The sequence below is a fragment of the Homarus americanus genome, unplaced genomic scaffold (assembly GCF_018991925.1).
Source record: "Homarus americanus isolate GMGI-L3 unplaced genomic scaffold, GMGI_Hamer_2.0 scaffold27231, whole genome shotgun sequence".
Taxonomy (NCBI): domain Eukaryota; kingdom Metazoa; phylum Arthropoda; class Malacostraca; order Decapoda; family Nephropidae; genus Homarus; species Homarus americanus.
The window spans coordinates 1,033,268-1,052,881 of NW_024718545.1; the positions used below are offsets into that span (position 1 = coordinate 1,033,268).

The 19,614-nt window shown below is 38.5% G+C and overlaps 1 protein-coding gene across 3 annotated transcripts in view; it reads right to left on the reverse strand.

The window, feature by feature from the left end:
- Positions 1-8,854: 8,854 nt before the first annotated feature.
- LOC121859703 (BTB/POZ domain-containing protein 1-like) overlaps positions 8,855-19,614 on the reverse strand; it is a 69,703-nt gene continuing 58,943 nt past the window's right edge. For all 3 annotated transcript variants that reach the window (XM_042356626.1, XM_042356627.1, XM_042356625.1), the window contains 4 exons: positions 15,565-15,701; positions 14,504-14,777; positions 11,192-11,335; positions 8,855-9,147 (listed from right to left, as the gene is read on the reverse strand). In XM_042356626.1, coding sequence (XP_042212560.1) covers positions 8,896-9,147; positions 11,192-11,335; positions 14,504-14,777; positions 15,565-15,701 — 807 coding nt within the window. In that variant the 3' untranslated portion in view covers positions 8,855-8,895. The remainder of the gene's footprint in view (positions 9,148-11,191; positions 11,336-14,503; positions 14,778-15,564; positions 15,702-19,614) is intronic.

A 19,614-nucleotide genomic window follows, 5' to 3' on the forward strand; every position in this document is an offset into this window, starting at 1 on the left:
TCCCTCCCACTGGCAATTTTGCTCGGCGATACGGAATTAAGTCTTCCTTTTGACGATGTCTCTCTCTCTCTCTCGCCGCCATCTCAGAACTCACTTGACCCCACGAGACTTAAATCTTATTTACTTGAAGACTTAATCCTATTAACGGGGTTGGCGAAGCGAGGCCGCAGTCGTGATGATATTTTTCAGTAGTAATTACGTTTTCTTGATATGCTGCAGGACCTTCTTTAACATTTCCTCCTACTCTTCTCATTTTCGTCTTAGTTTCTTCTCCACATTTATCTTCGTTTCGTTAATTCCCCTAAGATTATCTCCCACACCCATATGCTTGTTTTCTTCTCCCTTTCATTCAAGTTTCCCTCTCCTTTCGTTTCTTCATACATTTATTCCCCTTCCTGAGTTTCCACCATCTTTATTCCACCACGCATATTCACTCTTGCTACTCTTCTTCATGGTTCTCTCCTCTTCTTGCATCTTCCTCTTTGTCGTATCTCCTTCCCACCACATCATTCCTTCCCTCTTTGTTACCCTCCTTCTGTGTACACACCTAACATCTCCATATTCATTTGCTCCTCAGCGTGTGTTCCTGATGCCCTGTCAGGAAGTAAAACGCTTGAACAGGTGTAAGAGGTTATTAGAATGTGATTGTATCTTTTTCTTCTTGAGTCTGGGATAAAAATACGTTTTCTGTTATATTTGTTGTATTGGTTAATGTTTCTCCTATAGTTATATTTTATTTGCTTTGATTTTCATTTTATTGGGAGTTATTATTTATTAGGTCAGCTCTCTCCACCGTAACTTCCTCCTTCTTTTTTTTGTTAATGAATTTGTATCGGTTGCTCTTGTAAATTCTTCTCACATAATTGTTGACATGAAAAAGCTACTCTTCTTTTCAAATTGGCTGACATTGATAGTGAGATCTTTTCAAGTTATCTAAATTGCTTTTCTTCTGGACCCCTGCGACCCGACCCACTGTCGAAAACAAGCTCGCAATGGAACAAAAGGTTTGGATTTGCATTTTGTTTATCCAATCAAAGCTATTTTTACCCTTCCACCGTGCACCTGCAACCCCCTTTCTCCCAATCTCCTCACACAAGGCAACCTGGAAATAACAGCGATATAAAAGAAAGTAACGAAACACAAGAAAATTAAACGGAATTCACAGGCGTTTCTTATAAATTTATCATAAAAAGTAATTGGTTTCATGAGGAAACAACGAAGGGATTTCTTAGTTCCCGGATGCCAGACTATCTTTATAAGAATTATGGTCTTCTTTCTTGCGGTTCTGGGAGGAGGTTTTCCCCCGACTGGGAGATCAGATTAAGCCGTGCAACCTAATGCGATTTCTGGAGCACGGAGGGACGAATCAATCTCCGAAAGCTAACTTCCAATTTTCGCTTGTTGGTTTTACGACAATAAAACGAGATCATTCTCAATCTCTCTGGGTCAGTCTAGGTTCTGTGAGGTCTTACCCCCTCCTCCACCGGGCCAATCCTTTGAGAGCTTTGATGGGAGGGTATGTTACTCTCGGGGGTTTTGAAGGTCATTTCGGGTAGGTCTCAGAGCTGTGAGAGAAGACATGACGGTGATCATTTGAAAAGTTTCTTAAAAGATGATTTCCTGAGCCATTTTAGGGAGGTTTAAGAGATTTTATTTGTAGCAGCTCTCATTTGGGTTAATCTTAAAAATATAGCTGAAGAGATGAGCATTAACAAAATATACTTAGAGCTGAGTTCAATTAGATTGTCTTTAAAAAGTGTAACAAAGAAAATAAAGTTAAAAAATATAATGGGTTGTAGCTGAGCTCATCTGCATTAACGCCAGGTAATAGGTTAAGCATAGGTCAGTGTTGGTTAAGTCAGAAACCTATGCTTTTGTTTTAACTATAATATAACATTAAGGTGTTTTAAAAGCCATTCTCAGTCAGTTAAAGAGGAGTAAAAAAAATTAAAATGAAATTGAAACACTTGTAAAACCACATTAAAGAAATCCTCGAGAGAGTCAAGTTAGTCACGGGGTGTAAGTTTGGGCAAGTTTCTTTTAGTCACTTACAAAAAAAAAATACATTTTCTCTGCTCGTTCTAAACAGAGATGAATAAAAAAAGAAAGAAAAAAAAACTCCCAAGACGTGTCATTACCATCAGTTCATTAGGTATGACAAATTCTGTTTCCTAAGATATCGTGATTTGTATTACACTATAAAGAACCAATTAGTAGTTTTACATAAATGATAGAAATGTTCTTCTCCCGTAACAACATTCACTTCTATGCGCCTTTTCTTATCATACTTCATTAGTCAATACCATAATAGTGTTACCACCATACCCCGCCCCACAACTCTCACTGTAATGGGTTATCACCACATCCTCTCATCCTATCACCATAATATTACTTTCCTATCATAAAATAAACCTGTTTCTTCTTTACCAAGTAGTGGGTAACACGAGTGCCTTCCTTATTATCATCACCTTAACCTTGAGATGGATGATAGTTTAACCCACAGAAGACGATGATTTACAATATTTGAAGGATTGTGGTTTATTGGTTTAACCTTTTGAGGATGATTGATGAGTTAACCCTTTGAGGACAACGGTTTATCATAAAACATAACTATAGTACTATTTCTGCCACCAAATACCACCTTACCACCACAGACACACATATCGGGTGAATGAGCAGTTGCCTGGTCGTTGGAGCGGGGTAGGGTAGAGGGGGTATTCCTCAGCTAGCTCGTTTGCTTGATCTAAAGACTCCTTAAATTTTTTCCTCCTGGGCTATGTTAGAAATGAAGTTTTTGTTCCACCACTGCCACCAACTTTGGAAAATTTGATGAAAGGTTACGTGAGGCTGTTAGAGAAGTACAGTGTGATATGGTTCTCAGCTTGGTTCATTTGATGTATTATTTATCTTTTCCTTTTCGCCGCTCTCTTCTCTACTTTGTCTTCTGTAAATTTTGCTTGCCTTGTACTCATTTACTCTTCCCTCTCCTTTATGGTCCGTCTCTTGAATTATTCACATGGTTTCCTCTCAAATTAAGTCTTCCCTTCTCACATATTTATTTCATTTGCATTTCAGAATATCTTCATCCATTACTCCCCTTCAACGGAGTCCAAAAGAACGTCTCCTTTGCTATATTTTGTACTCTACCTTCCCCCTTTCACTCTTGAAGCTCCTCCTCCTCGTCCCGATTCTCAAAAAATACCCCACCTGTTATTCCCAATGGAGGCCATCCACGACGTTGAAATGTGTTCCCCTTTTTCACACTTTGTCCTCAACTTCTCGAAAATTAAGCTTCTCCCTCCACCAGCCTCGTGAAGCTCTACTCTCTGTCTCTCTCTTTACTTTAGAATTACATGATGGGCGGTTGGACGACCCTTTTGTCTCTTTCATGATCACTGATGGATGGATGAACTAACCTTCCGAACGTTTTAAGATTCTCCTTAGAGAGCGTGACGACCATACTCGCTTCAGGGTCTGTGGCACAGGGCTCGAGACCTTTACAACACATTATGACTCGGAGGATGAAGGGACGGTGACCCTTACTTGCACTTCAAGATTCTTAACGAAGGGTTTGAAGACCATTCGTCCACATTAGTATCCTCGGCGGGAAGGCTGGACGACCCTTCACCATTTCAAGAGCTCTAGCAGGTGGCCTTGGTGACCCTCCCCACCTTTAGGTTTGTGACAGGACGAGAGTTCCCTCGGGAGAAGGACGTTTTCTGTGAAGCACTTCTGACTTTACCGCCCACCACGCCAGGCTCCCAGCGTCTACAGTCAATAAATAAAAAAATAAAAAAATAAATAAATAAATATACAGGATATATATATATATAGTGCTGCTACTGACGACGACGACTTACCGATCTCTCCAACCCATCCATCAGTTCAGCCTTTCATCCACCAATACACCCGTTGACCTATCCACTCACCCGCCCATTCATCCATCCATCAATCTACCCTTCCACCTATCCACCTCATTCATCCTTCCACCAATCCACCCTCCATCCATCCTTCCACCTATCCACCTCATCCATCCTTCCACCAATCCTCTCTTCCTTCTCCCATCCATCTATCTTGCCCCTGTGTTCAGTCAGCCGTCACATGAACCTTCAGTGAGCCGTTGACCTTCCTGCTGATCACTGCGGTTCATTTCTCACACAGGAACGTAATTTCTATGTTGTAATTGTGTACTGAGCGAGTCCATTAGCACACTGATAACTTCCTTCTTGTCTCTATACACCCGGAGGCGAGTGGCGTGGAGGTGAGTGGCATGGAGTGGTGGGTGGGTTGGTGGGGTGGGTTGGTAGGGTGGGGTGGGTGGAAGTGATCGAGGTTGAGTGGAGTGGAGGGAATGACTAGACATCATCGTGTGTGTATGGAAGGACGATTGATTGATTTACTCTTTCCTTCCTTCCCTTCCTCTCTCCCTCCCTCCCTCCCTCCCTCCCTCTCACCATCTACTAGCTCACTCTCCCTCTCGCTATGAAACAGAACAATTCTCCACCCTCATTATTTTCTCTCACACCCTTCCCCTTCTCTTTTTCTTTCTCCTCCTCACCTTACATTCTCTTGATTATTCCTCATTCTCTCCTACCAACATTTCTCCTCCTCCTTTAAAGGTTGTAACACAGGAATTTCCCCCCCAAACTTCCTTAACACTCTTCTTTTTGCTAATTTATATATATATATATATATATATATATATATATATATATATATATATATATATATATATATATATATATATATATATATATATATATGTTTACATATAAACATTCAAATATATACATTTTCTCTGCACACTAACACCGTGTCTCTCCCTTGTTAAACGTAAAGCAACATTGGAATACGAGTGTAAAAAAAATATCAGCTTTTTGTATTCAATATACTTCATTTATTACTTCAACTCTGTTTCAAATCACACTGGAAAAGGTTGTTCATACAACTGCAAGAAAAATACGTGACCAGAGACTGAGATCATAGAATATAAAAAGAGAAACAACTTCATAGATCAAATGGTAAACCAAAACCAAAATAGAAATAGGACTTTTTTTTAGTTCAAACAGAGATTATTATTTTTGTATTTTTTTTTTACAACTTGTTACAAAAGTAAATATTATTCCGTGTTTCATCAGTGTCAGTTTTATCACTGGAAAGCGCTGGTAAAAGACTGCTTCATCTGGGGTTTATGTTATTTTTTTCCATTTCATGAAGTTATTATATACGACTCTGCTCGTACGTGTCCAGTTGTCCCTCATCGACTGGCCTAGACTGAGCATTGTGAAGATTGGTGTCGGCTCTTGTTAACACTACAAATATGTATTTTTTCCTCTCCGTGTAAATAGGACTTTTATATTCATTAAGTGTTTGTGTGGATAGGCAGTGATAGGCATTCTTAACAGTTACCAGTTCTAGAGATAATGAACTAGTCGTCACTGCTGTAGACACATTTCAGCTCTGTGTACTGTGTTAAATTTGTGTTTTTTGTGTTTCTCTGTTATTATTTCTTGAGTTGAGAAATTGTTTGAGTTTTCTCTTTTGAAGATTTGTACATGTCGTTCCTTTTGGGATTTTGTTAATGTTAAATGTGGTGTTTATTTGGATTTTATTAATTTGGTAATAAGGAGAATTACTTAATGTCGGACATGTAAAGAATTAGTTGCTGTTGTGTCTATTGGGATTTTGGTAATTAATGCTGTGTATGCTGAGAATTTCTAAATGAGTTACATGTTGAGAATTTGCTAATGTGGACTAATACTGTGAGGATAAGCTTTTGTTTAATGAATCATTCCTGGAAGAGCGAGGATAACTTGCTGAGGTGATCACTGGCTACCTGTCAACACGCGTTCAGAAACACCTGGGAATGTTTATCTATAATTCACTCATGATGGAGGAATTTCATTATATACCGTCGGCATGTAATATCAGAAATTTGAATAGAAATGAAACAGTGGACTTATGAATAAACATTGAGGATACTTGACCAGCAGTGTGCAGTAGAATAATCACAAGAGATTATTCATTTCATTAAATTTAAATGTGTGTCGGCCGGGCCCATGCCTAACTCGGTAATAGGAATTCAAACTACAGGTAATGACCATCTGGTGACCTGTTAGACACACTGAAAACTCCATGTTCCTTGTTAGCTACGGTAGTTAGCTCTGTGCCTCACTTTAGTAATGAACTCACAACCACTTAAGAGATTTTCTCCCTCTCCTCAGGCCTGACTACAGTTAAAGTTCCTTACCAGACCCCAGACTCGTGCGCTTCTCCTAGTCGTCACAGGTCGAGCTTTGTTGAATATAAATTACTACCGGCATATGAGTAATCAACAAAAGAATTAAAATTGCAACTGAATACTGATTTCTATCTTAATTAATGTAGCGCGGAATGTTGAAAAAAAAAAGGAGTTTTCAATACTGTACTTTACAGAGGATTATATACGAGTACATATGATATATACATAAAACTCTCTGTTGGTTCCCTTAGTTTTTGTTTTGAAGAATATATGGAGAGTCTAGATGCCTGCACTTATTGCGATCTCTCGTCTACATACGTTTATACACACACATTTAAGTATACACACAAGCAGTGAAGCAGACTCATAATGCCTTCTCATACATTGTCGCATATAAGATAATAGACAAAGATTCAAACACTCCAATCAACACCACGAGTATAACAATCTTTCTCACACACACGTTAATAAAAGCTGCTGCCTAAACTAGTACGAGCCTTATAATTGTTTCACTAATTGTATTTAACTTGAGTCCGATAATTTTCTTATAAATATTCCAAACATGATAATGACATCTGTTATGATATATGCAGTCCTGTTTTAAGTGTGTAATTATTAAGATATTTTTCATTAAATCTGCGAAGTTTACAGAAAAACAAAGGAATTTATTATCAATTCATAGTTACACCAGCTCACTCAACTTGTCCACTCATGTTCTGGCGATTCCTCATGACTGCATATATTTCACATCAAAACTTTTGTCTCTATTGTAGAAATATTTAATGGTGTATCTTGTATATTACTGAAGGTTTACATAATTCTTCCGTGAATCGATACCTTTACATATAGCAAAAGTGTACCTCAATAGCTGCTGTAGATGGGGGAATCGTGTATCATAATTCAGCAGTAAACTCACTCGTCTTCTCAAGCACATTACATTGTTTCGGTACTTTTACTTACCAACAGTGAATCGTGTTCTTAGCTTAAAGTCTGGAATTTAAGAGACAAACTCACTGCGACAAAAGGATTTAGAGCTTAGAGCAGGGGATCCAACACTAATTATGCAGGATTTTAGCATGTGAATATCTTATATCTCTGGGAATGGCACTGCTGTTTACTTACGCACGTTAAGAGTAATACATGTAAAATATGAGATACAACATATATATACAGAACATGGCTCGGGGTCTTGGTCCCTGAACACGAATTTGAATCCAGATGAACAGGAGTAAAATTTAATGCATCCTACGGGACATTATGCTGAGGAATTATGAAGTAGAGTGAAAGTGTCCAGTTAAATGTTGTCAATATTCTCACATAAGTGTACTCATCACCCATGACCTTCTGATGAGCATTACAGTGACTGGCAGGTGGTGAAATGTAATCCTGAATCAAGAGAATCACCGCCACCTGTTGTCTGGGTCACGGGGGACGATGTGAGGACTAACAGCGGCAGTGTCCATATTTTGGATCACGAGAGTGTAGGTCATGTAAGGTTAATAGGCAGCGATGACACTCCTCCTTGTGGCCTAGTAGAGGTCGTGTGAGGTCAACAAATGATGGTGAACAGTAATGGTAGTGGCAGGGGTCGGCCAGCGAGGTTAGCAGCCCCCTCATGTCCCCGCCCATGGCATCATCTTCAGCAGGGGGAGGCCAGACCAATGCAATTTGCTTTCAATAAAAAAATAACTGGAGACACTACGATCTATATATATAAAACACCTGGTAAACAGCTGTAACTCGTGAATCAAAGCTCTAAACACAGACTTTCTTCATTATACTGTATACGGTATATGTTCATATGTTCCCTCGTGTGACAAAGTTCAGAAGCTAACAGTCATGAGGAGTTACACAAGTTGTTACTAGTACAATACTGTATTGTATTGTACTCGAGGACACAATATAGAAAGTGTTTTACAAATTTATAATTTAATGTAAATGAACATACTGAAGTAAAAATATTGTTCAAATATATATATATATATATATATATATGTCTAAGTTTAGAGAATTACTAAATTCTGTAATATTCGCTGACTGGTCATCATCAGACCTGTTATATATATAGACAGTCAGTATGTTTTTCCACGTGTTTTTCCCAGATATAGAGATCGTGAAAACTTTATAGTGTTGTTATCAGTAAACACTCACTACTCAGCCACTACCTTTGCCTTTACTCGATACAATAATTATTACGTTTACACTTGTTTATTCAGCAAGACGTCTGTTATCGCTAGCGTGTCCTTGTGTGATTTTTAATATTTTCGCTGATGTGTTTGGTTTATATTCTCTCAGGTATTCTAAGTTTATCACCTTATGACTTCCTCTTTTCTACACGATAACTTTTTAAAACTGTCCAGCAACAAACACCACTGTTTATTCTCTTTCTGTATTTACCTGCACCTCGTATAAACTCACTCCGCTTTTACCACGATATACAGCCATATAGTACGGTCAACATTCCTCACAAATACATATGTTTAAGAACAGTCCGAGACAGTTAATGCAGTTCATCATGTCCTTGGATACGTCTGGTCAATATAACTTGAATCAGTCCATTTGTCATCATTAAACTGTGTTGGTCTAAGGAGAGTTTCAATGTTATACAGAAAGTGAAGCAAGGTTGATTTTTCGAGGCGCCTCTCTATACAGTATCAGAAAAACACCAATGCTTGAATGAAGATGCCGGGACTGATAGAGATCTGGAAGCCGCCCTCCGCCTCGTAAACTTGCTGACACAGTTTGTTGCCGAAGAGTGACGTGGCCGGGTCTGACACCTGCAGCGTGAAGATGTAGGTGACGGACTCTCTAAGGTGTACAGGATTCTTGAAAGCGAGGTTGGTGCCGTTGCCCTCAACACTTGCCAGGATGGTTGTCGACTTAGGATCTTCTTTACGGATCTCCAGCTGAAATGGCGCACTGAATTATTTGTCAGGTAAAATAAATAGTTGCGTCAGGTCAACATAATTAGTTACGTCAGATAAACATAATAAGTTGCGTCAGATAACATAATTAGTTGCGTCAGGTAAATATAATTAATTGTGTCAGGTAAAAGGTAATTAGTTGCGTCAGATAAACATAATTAATTGTGTCATTTTAAAGATAATTATAAAAGCGGAGAGATTAATTAAAAGACAGATAAATCAGAAGAAAGAAAATGATCAGAAAGGCTGTATGAGGTGAGTGATGACTGTAATTATCTACGTTCTAACCAAAATTTTAAATACACTTCAGTTGAATATAATAATATTAGTTTTTAAGCTTTTAAGAACAATGTTATGAAGACTTCCTTTAGTTGAATATAATAATAATAGTTTTTAAGCTTTTAAGGACAATGTTATGAAGACTTCCTTTATCATTATTGTTCATCAGTCTCAGTTAGCCTACATGAAGAACAATGAGAGCTATTGACGTGTTGTTCTTAATTAGTTCTCAAAGAACTTCCTGTGTGTGATCAAAGGGAGGATTATACGTGAATAAGTATTGGTGTTGGTAATTAGTTGACACAATAAGCTTATGGAGGATTCTAACTTTCAACAGAGACTTAATTAGTATTATCTGAGACAACACAAAAATATATATAATGGTCGTGGAGCCTGGCAGTCTGTGTCACCAAGGTGTTCCCCAGCCTCCCTCCCTCCCTCCTCACAGTTAGGTGTTATATATGTTGCAATAAAGTTGTTTCTTTTAGGTTAGGTTAAGTTTTGTTTGGTTAGATTAGGTTAAACTAGGTTAAGTTAGGTGAGGTCAGGTTAGGTCCAAATGTAAATTAGTGGATTTTTAATATAGCTAATTGGCTAGAAATTTGTAATCTTTTCTGAAATGACTGGTTACTTAGCTTGACTGTGTATGACATATATATATTTCACAATAAAGCCTTTCACCTGCTCTTGCCTTATAAAATGTAGGTTAAGTATAAACAAGCTTCCTCAGTAAAGTCAAGTGAGTGATTTGCTCTTAACTCAAAGTATGATTTTATTTTGGCCCGGTGGGGGGAGGGGCTCAAGTTCAGAATGTGATTATGTTGTAGGTTATTTGCTGATTATTTTCTTTCCGAAAAGTTCCTCTGATTAGGTCTTATCTTATACCTGTTCACCCAACATGTGAAAAATGATGCAAGTTACACAGAATTACTGGATGTGTATCTTGGTTTGTTTACATCTTTCTGCTCTGATAAGTCGCCGCCAAGTCAACCTTTGAAGACTAGGTTAATGTTTCATTAGGACCATGATTTAACCTTTTAAAGACTATGCTCAAACCCTTTGGTGAAGATAGTCTAACCCTTTAAGGACGATAGTTTAACCCTTTGAAGAGGATGGTCTAGCCCTATCGACTTCAAAGGGTTAATACAATCTGATAAACGTCGACAAACATACCCATACAGTCCTTCTCTGCTCCTTTGTTTACTTTCTGGGTGAGGGAGGCGTTCTATCCACACATGATGCCATAATTGTAGAGTGACTATCATTTCTACATCGCAACTATCTACGTCACTGGGTCTGGGAGGTTGTTCCTGAGTCCATAGCTAATAATATCCTATGATTTCTCTTGGTATAATAAAGCAGCATGAGGGGTCACTATTTTACTTTAATCGGATGTAAATTTCAACAATGATCTTTGGTAAATATCAGAATGTTATCAGTGTCGCTGTTACTCAAGGGCTGCTCCTCTACCTAGATAATTATCAACCTTATGGTATCTCCCTCTCAAATATATTCCTCTCACCTTAACATACACACCTGCAATTAGCATCTTCCTGTCGTTTTAGGTATCTATCTCTCTATCACCTATGAAAACCTTCTCACGTATGCATAATTATCCCATACCTCCCCATCTCGGTCACATCTTAACACCTACCCAACTTTTGACATGTATTTAGACATATCTACCCCACTCAGATATCTCTTTCTTACCTAGACATTTAACTCCCATTCAGACACCCAACCTCACCTTGACATCCTGCGTCCCACCTTCCAGCTGCACCCTGACTGCCAGGAGGACGATGTTGTCCGAAGGAATGAGACTGAACAGATAAATGGGTTCCCGGTGCCACGTCTTGTTCACACCCTCACACAGGCAGGTCCTCATCTGTTCCTGCGGGAGGAGATACAAGGATATGAGGCTTCGGAGAGAGAGGTCCTATCGATCATCAACTCTTTTCATTAACGATCTACTACCACAAAAGACAATGACTATCAAACTTGTTACCTTAACCTCCTTTAATTAACATCAGGTGCATTATCAGGTGCATTATCAAGATAGCTACATCATAAAAGTCTCAGAGTCTCCAGTATTATCAATCTAGTACAGTTTATGCCTTTAACATTTCTCGCTACGTAAACTAATCCAATTGCCATTTTACCCCACCGTTTACATGGCTATATATTTCTCCCTCATAAGTCTCGACACGGCATCTACTTTGTCACAGAACCGTTCAGTATATACCAAGTCTGTCGTGTCCCTAGAGAAATATATTGCCAGTTCATGATACACTTACTGTCCTCTGCCTTGTGAAACTAACTCTTTACTTATCCTGTGGAACGAAAGCAGTGAGTAACATACAGGTTTATAACGTCAAACATACAGCAATGTGTACAGTATATCTTATCTCATTATACATACAGTAATATGTATATTTTATCTCGTCTAACATAGAATTGCCCATATTCCAATTTAAGATTACTTATCTCGCTTTTATCTTTGTTCCAAATAAATAAGTTTGTTAGCTGTCATTTATATTACACTTGTATTGCAAGTTTAGCTGCGTCACTTTTAGCACCACACCAAAATAGATATGTCTGTATTAGCTGCATAAGTACGTTTACTTACATAATTTTTAGCTTTATATGAAAATGAATATGTATGTTTTAGCTGTGTTGTTCGTTTAGCTGCCGCACATTTAGCTCTGCACCAAAATAGATCCGTATGTTTTAGCTGTGCACAAAAATAATTAAAAATATAGACACTATTGTTTTGTTTGGCTCTTCTCGTGTATATACGTAATACTTCATTCATATCCAATCAAGAGTAAATATTTATAGATGTGAATTGACAGAAAAATATAGTTTATAGAATATATATATATATACTCTCTCTCTCTCTCTCTCATTTTGGGTAGCGGGTATACAGGTGGTCGCTCATGGCTGTCAGGTGAATGGCTGTGGTTACCTGGTAAAAGCCCTCATTACATCATAGCTCGTCCTGCTCGTGCAATTTTCACGCTGGGTCAAACAACACTCATCGTTCATCATGCAGAAGGTACACTGTTGAATAAGAGGGGAGGTACTAAGGAGGAGAGAGAAAGAGGAGGGAAGAATTGGCAAGGGATGGTAAGAATAAAGGAGGAAGGAGAAAACAAGATGGGGGGAAAGAGAAGGAAAGTGAAAGTTGGGAAGTGAGGAGGTAGATAGAATTAACGAGTGAAAGTGAGGGTCGACGGGGGAAGGGGGGGAGGAGGGATAGGATAATGAGAAAATAAGGGAATAAAATGTAAGACAGAATTGGAAAGAGATGAAAAGAGGAGACGAAGAGAGGTGAGAGATATAGCACAGGTAAATATCACTTTATTTGTCCTCCGTGTCGCTACCACGTGGTCACCCAATAGCTCTGCCCATAACTGTGTGACGTCAATGACCAACTGTGCTATGGAAAGTGAAGGAATTAAAAGGAGCGGGAAAGAGTAAACAAAAGGAAAAGATAAGAGAAAAGAGCAAGGGTGAAATAGGATAATGAAAATACAGGAAGAAAAGAAGGGAGAGAGAGAGAGAGAGAGAGAGAGAGAGAGAGAGAGAGAGAGAGAGAGAGAGAGAGAGAGACAGAGTGTAAGAATGAGAATGAGTGCAAGAAAAAAATATACACAATGAACACAGAATATTTATGAAAGTATAACGTGAGATCGAGACAAATTACTCCTAATTACTCATAAATAACTGACTTTCTCCAGCCAGTATGATAGAATTACACAAACAAACCATCTCCTTCCTAGCTGACACTACAGTTTATTATGTACTGCTGACGTCTCTTGCTAATTTTCTGACATTTTTGTTCTTATGGAGGAAATCTATAGGTTTCACCCTGATACATCTTACCCCCATTATAACTTAGATGTGGTCTGGTTTATCTATGTTAATTCACATAACACATCATGGTCTTTATTCCCACAAAGTCTTAATGAATTGCTACATGTATTAATCTCTATGGATATTTTATGTTTTGTGTTGAGATCTAATTCATCCCAGATTATTACACTTTGTTCAGTTATCTAGATGTTTGTTCTTAACTAACTAATGAATATTATGAGAAAAATTTTGGCCACAAATATGTTAATGATGATAACAGTATCATGTTAGTTAGGTAGTTCTCTCTGTCTGTCTGTCTGTCTGTCTGTCTGTCTGTCTATTTGTCTGTCTGTCTGTTTGTCTGTCTGTCTGTCTGTCTGTCTGTCTATCTGTCTATTTGTCTGTCTGTCTGTCTGTCTGTCTGTCTTTCTGTCTGTCTGTCTGTCTCTGTCTGTCTGTCTGTTTGTCTGTCTGTCTGTCTGTCTGTCTCTTTCTCTTTCTCTCAATCCTGTTTATAAATCCCAGCAATTTCATGGCGTCCTCCTGAGTGCTCATGGCCAAGTCGTGGCTGTGATATTTTCAACATAATCAGCATCATCAGCTCTCAGAATACCCCGGACCCCCCAAAAGCGACTCTCCAAATTTCAGAAAGTTGTATTTTCCGCAGAATTCATTCCAGTTTCATGCGAACGTTAATACACTTCGAAGGATTACCGATGCATTATTAATATCGAACTCATTACTCAGTGAATTTCGGTAAAATCATTTAATACTTACTGACAAAATAATATACGTAATTATATCTAAACTTTACCGGCATTCACTAAAGGTGTCCACTGTTATATTATTTATTAGATTGGGTTTAGGATGAGGCGAGGGTAATACACATGGTGTTTCATGATTGCCGTGTTAATGTTGTGTTTAGGACTTGGCTAGAGTGAGAACAATTTATTGTGTTTCATGAATTACTCTGTTGGCATGTGTCTCTGGACGTTGGTGTATTAATAATGGTGGTAATACTTAGAAGATAAATATTACATAAGTAAATGAATAAGTGGCACTGGAATAAAAAACAGCAGTAGGAACATCAGCAGTATTCATTATACCACCAGCAACAGGAGTAGAGACGGTGGATGTTACCTTAGTAACTCGGACTTCAAATGGGACTGGCGTTGGTACTCACCTGTGATACCAAAACCCTCACCTTGGTAATGGGGGAGGCTCGGCTTTCCCTACTAGTGTTGATCTGGAGCGACGTGTTTAGGTAAGAGGAGGCGGGGCTGCTCTTTGGGTTGGCGATATGCTTCAGCACGAAGACACTCTCATCTGACGACAGCACGTCCGTCGTGAGGACGTTCTGCACAAACTCGTCGGAGGTCATAGTTAAAAAGCGGATCAGCGGCAGGAACTGACTGATCTCTTGACGAATTCCCAATGGAGTGGAGGTCTTCCCACTAAGCTTCAGTTGAGCGTGACCCCTGCGGGTGTAAGAAACACATTGTTTTTAGTGTGTGTGTGTGTGTGTGTGTGTGATGGTCAGCATGTTCTTCTCGTAAGTAAGTGGCTCCTGGTTCGATACCGGGGCAGGGTGTAAGTATGGCCAAGTTTATTTACCCCATTTCCTCTGTCTACCCAGCATTAATTGGGAACTTGGATGTTAATCGATTTGCGGGTCTTGTTCCGGGGTAATGGTTAGTCAGTGAAGTTTGTAAACTAACTTGTATCAGGCTTTTTTTTATGCCTTCATTACTACTGTAGTGTTTATATGTTTTCGTCATTGTTGTTTATGGGCCTACAATGGTACCTGAAAAATGGACATTAAGAAATCTTTAGTGGGTTTTGAGCATTATTTAAATTTTTCGTTGAGTAATGTAATTTAAAGTTTTTAGGAACTTTCAGCGTTGAAAGTCGTTGGTAGCCGCAATATGCTCGAGGAATAATAATTTTGAAATGTTATTGATATATTTTCATCATGGCAGCCTTTTCAAAACACTTTACATTTACTAGAATTGATTTTACTTGTTCATTGAATCGCTTTATCTAACACTGATTTTTTTTTTTGCAGGTTGAGACATCAGTACAAGGTAAGTACACATTGTATCAGTTTGCATCTTCTGGGTCTTTATTTCAATGAGAAGTGTGAGAAAATGCATTAAAATTCCAACTAACCTCGCCATCACAGTCATATAAACAGAGCGAAAGATAATAAAAACTCGAGACGGACTGAAATCAATCCATCCCATCCGGTCACACTCCACTCCTTACCACTTCAACAAGGCCTTGAAGATGACAGTCTCGGAAGTAATTTTCAGGGGTTCCTTTAGGAGATGGGACATGGCCTCTGGGGTGAGATCCAGCAGCGCAGGCGACAACAGCACCGCGTTACCGTTGTCCTTGAATACCTGTCAGAACACCTTGATATTAAAGAACATCTCTTAGATATTAATACTAGATATATTATGCTCACATGTGCTTATATATAAAATATTTCATGGTCTGACTATATTAAGGAACACCTCCTGTTAGCACTAGTAAGGAGTAGCGATAACGTAAAGAGATAGTCAAAACTTCGTCTTCACTATCTTGTTAATCAAGTTCCTTTTTGTAGCGAAATTTCCTCGCCTTTTACACGTAAATTATTTTTTGTCACCTACAACAACAGATGTACTGTACGTAGGGAAGTATTAAGTGCTGACCTAAGGAATCAAGAGTTGCCTCACTACACACCCCAGGAACCTTCACTACTACCAAGCTCCTCAGATCAATTGTGTCATCTTTGGAGTTTATCTCTATCTCATCATGTTTTGCGGAGTTCTGGCCTATTTTCCCATCTAATACCATTCATCTTCCCGGGACAAAACACAACCACATTTCATCCCAAGGAAATGTCTTTTTTCCCTCGTGTGGAAATGACAGTTGAACAAAAAATCTCTCCCTGAATTTTCATAAATAATTTTATCAACCATACATCCCCTGGCGGGCCCTAAAAGCCCTGTCAGTGGATCTTATGGATTTTAAATGAGACTTGCATACTCTTTTTTGTTTCCATCACCCTCTTTCGCTTTCTATTTCCCTCTCTCTGTTTATCTTTCCATTCCCTCTCGGTTTTCTCTCTATTTATCTCTCTCTGTCTCTTGCCTTTCCCTCTGCCTCTCCCACTCGACTGGTATCGTTTATTTAGGTTAAGGGAGACTTTCAAGATATATCTTAACCTCCCTTGATTGTCACTGGTTGGAGTGCTGTGTATAGAAGTGTGTGTGTGCGTGTGTGTGTGTGTGTGTGTGTGTGTGTGTGTGTGAAGGCGCTAGATTAGAGTAAGTTACTAGCAATACTAGTGATATTAGTAGCACAGTTTATTTGTAAGTAATTGCAATCATAGCAATTATTGTAATACTAATAAACATGATGACAAAATTCATCGTTCGGGCAACAAGAATAGTAGGTGGAGGAGGAGGAGGAGTTCAAACAATCGAACAGAAAACACGAACACGGGATACTGCTGGCTGGGAGTGTTAAAAGCAGGCAGCAGTAGCAGGACCAGCAGGAGCGGTACCTGGTGGTTGTGGCGATAATAGTAGTAGCCACAGAAGGAACAGCAATAACGGCGGCTGTTGTGGCATCACCAATAGCAAACGGGAAATAGAACAAATAACAATAGTAGTAGACCAGAGCGTGAACGTTGTTTTCTGAGACTATTGGACGCTGACGACCGCAGGTGGGGCGCTTCCTGAGGACTCCTACACTGCCACCAACAGAATCCAGGGGTTTATTGCTCTCTCTCTCTCTCAGGATTATGTCTTACAGTTTTAAGCTTAAGTTAAATGAATATTGTTATTTGAAGGAAGTAGTTTTGTCTTAAATCATATACAGTATATTTAGTTATTCATCAATTCATAAATTAGTTTATATGCTTGTGCTCATTTATTTATGGTTATATTACTTGAATATTAATTGTAATTTTTGTATTTATTTTATATTTATTCATCCAATTATATCAGTAAAGGAATAAGGGAATCGGTAATTAATTTGACACCTGTATCAGAGGACCAATTACTCTAATTACTGGTTTGGCAATAGAACACAATATAACTGGGAGAGTAATTAAAGGTCGAAAAGCAGTATTTGGTATCACATGTCGATGGTGTACCGGGATATATTTATGGCAGTCGACATTAATGTTGTGATCCCCAAATGTTTATGTGAGAGAGGAATGTTGAGTAAACTATATGGCCTTCACATCATTAGTGGGAATTTTAAGTCTTATTGAGCTAAAGGAAAAAGCCATTTTATACAATATATAATATGATTATCCATTAGTCTCCCGACCATGTTTGTCTATCACTGTCAGTCCTCGTGGAGGGAACGCCTGACTTAGGTATAAATAAACAAGCCGCGGGGTACAACATTGAAAGCAGGATATTTGGCGTCTGGGACCGCAATGGTCGTCATATTTCGGGGAAAACAACGACCTCGACCTGCGGAAACGGAAATCAATAAGGAAGCAGGAATTGACAAAGCCACTAAAAGCAGGGCAAGGTTGGGAGGGGGGCAAGGCTGGGAGGGCAAGGCTGGAAGGGGCAAGACTGGGAGGGGGCAAGGCTGGGATTTTGGAATGCTTCGTCTGGATTAAAGATGAAGACGTTGCTGTAGCGGCGACTGCTGGCGTTCCCTCTGTGTTAGTTTGTGTGTGAACGACGGCCTGTGTATGTGTACATGTAAATGCCGTAGACAAACATACACGAACAATAACTAACGTACACACACACACACACACACACACACAGCACTCTCCTTCAGGACACGAGTATAAAACAAACTAATTCCCAATTTCATTCGAATTTATGTACTGTATTTTAGAGTCATAATAATTAAGGAGTAAATAGTGTCCCATTGTTCTCACCAGTGTTAAGGTCGTGTTTGTTGTATCATGTGTCAAAAAAAGTGAAAACAATGAACACTATTGAACTTACCCGAAAACTTCCAGAATTGAACATAGCACATTAGCGGGGTCTGTCTCTGTCCAGTAAATTCTTTCACAGTCAGAGCTCGGATGATCTACACTCAGTCGTGTATCACCGTGAACCCTTAGTTGGCCTACGAGGTGCCCATGTCATTGGTGTTAATATTTTATCGCTCAGAACATCTACACTAAGACGCTTTTATGCCCCAGGTTATCAGTGTGTGACGCTCCCTGCCACAGTTTTCCCACATCATATATCCTCCAACAGCTCCAAAGCTTCCTGCTTCAAATATCTTCAGTATTTGGCAAAAGTTTTCTTTAGTGAATAAATATGATAATGGCACTTGATTCTTTATTATAGAGAACTGAAAGAAATAAGAATGCTCGTATGTCATTTTGTAAATTATTATAGGAACGCACTGAGCAAAGTTAAGTATTTAGCATTTACGGCGATCATTTTTCTCTCGTCTACACTAAACATTTGCATAGTTGACACAACTTAATTATTTTCAGAAGATATCTTAACCACTGGAGTAAACACGGTGACCAACACCAGTGTAAGAGAAACATTGTATTCAAATTCATTACCCAGAAAACCTATTTTATGTTATTGTTATTTACGTGTTACAAATGACTGGTAATATTTGATTGGTTATTCAGGTGTTCATTTATATTTGCAGCACTGTGAAGTTGATCTTGTTAAATTGTTTTAAAATTATTATATAAAATATCTCCGGTCAGAGGGTCATTTGACTCTAGTCCAATAATCCCGTGATGTTCATATACGCGATAGCCAATTAATTTTAATCGGTTCTGACATTCGCTTCACCTTGCTATTTTAATCACAATCCAAATTAACAATACTGAAGTTTCTATCGGATTGTTTGGTTATATTTGCTTCTGTTAAACGAGGTTAGTTACAGCGACCACCATAGTACGTCCTGTTAGCTCACATGGTACAGCACTATATACAAATATTTCTCTTTAATCATCCTGTTTGTAGTGAAGTATTTATCCATCTACCTGTTGTTCCATTATACTTTATTGTCTATGTGTTTGTCTGTCAGTCGTTTTTATTAGAAACTGACACAATGGAATATTTGTAATGTCTCTGGACGTGGAAATTTTATCACGGTTTTATTCAGTAAGTGAGTCCCGGTGCTACTGTGAGTCGTGTAATCTGTAGTGTTATTTAGACAGTGTTAATTTATTAAGTATCTGCAGTGGGTATTTCAGTTAGTGATATATATTTCACTAAATAATAATAATAATAATAATAATAATAATAATAATAATAATAATAATAATAATAATAACAATAATAATAATAGTAAAATTTTAAATACATCAATGAT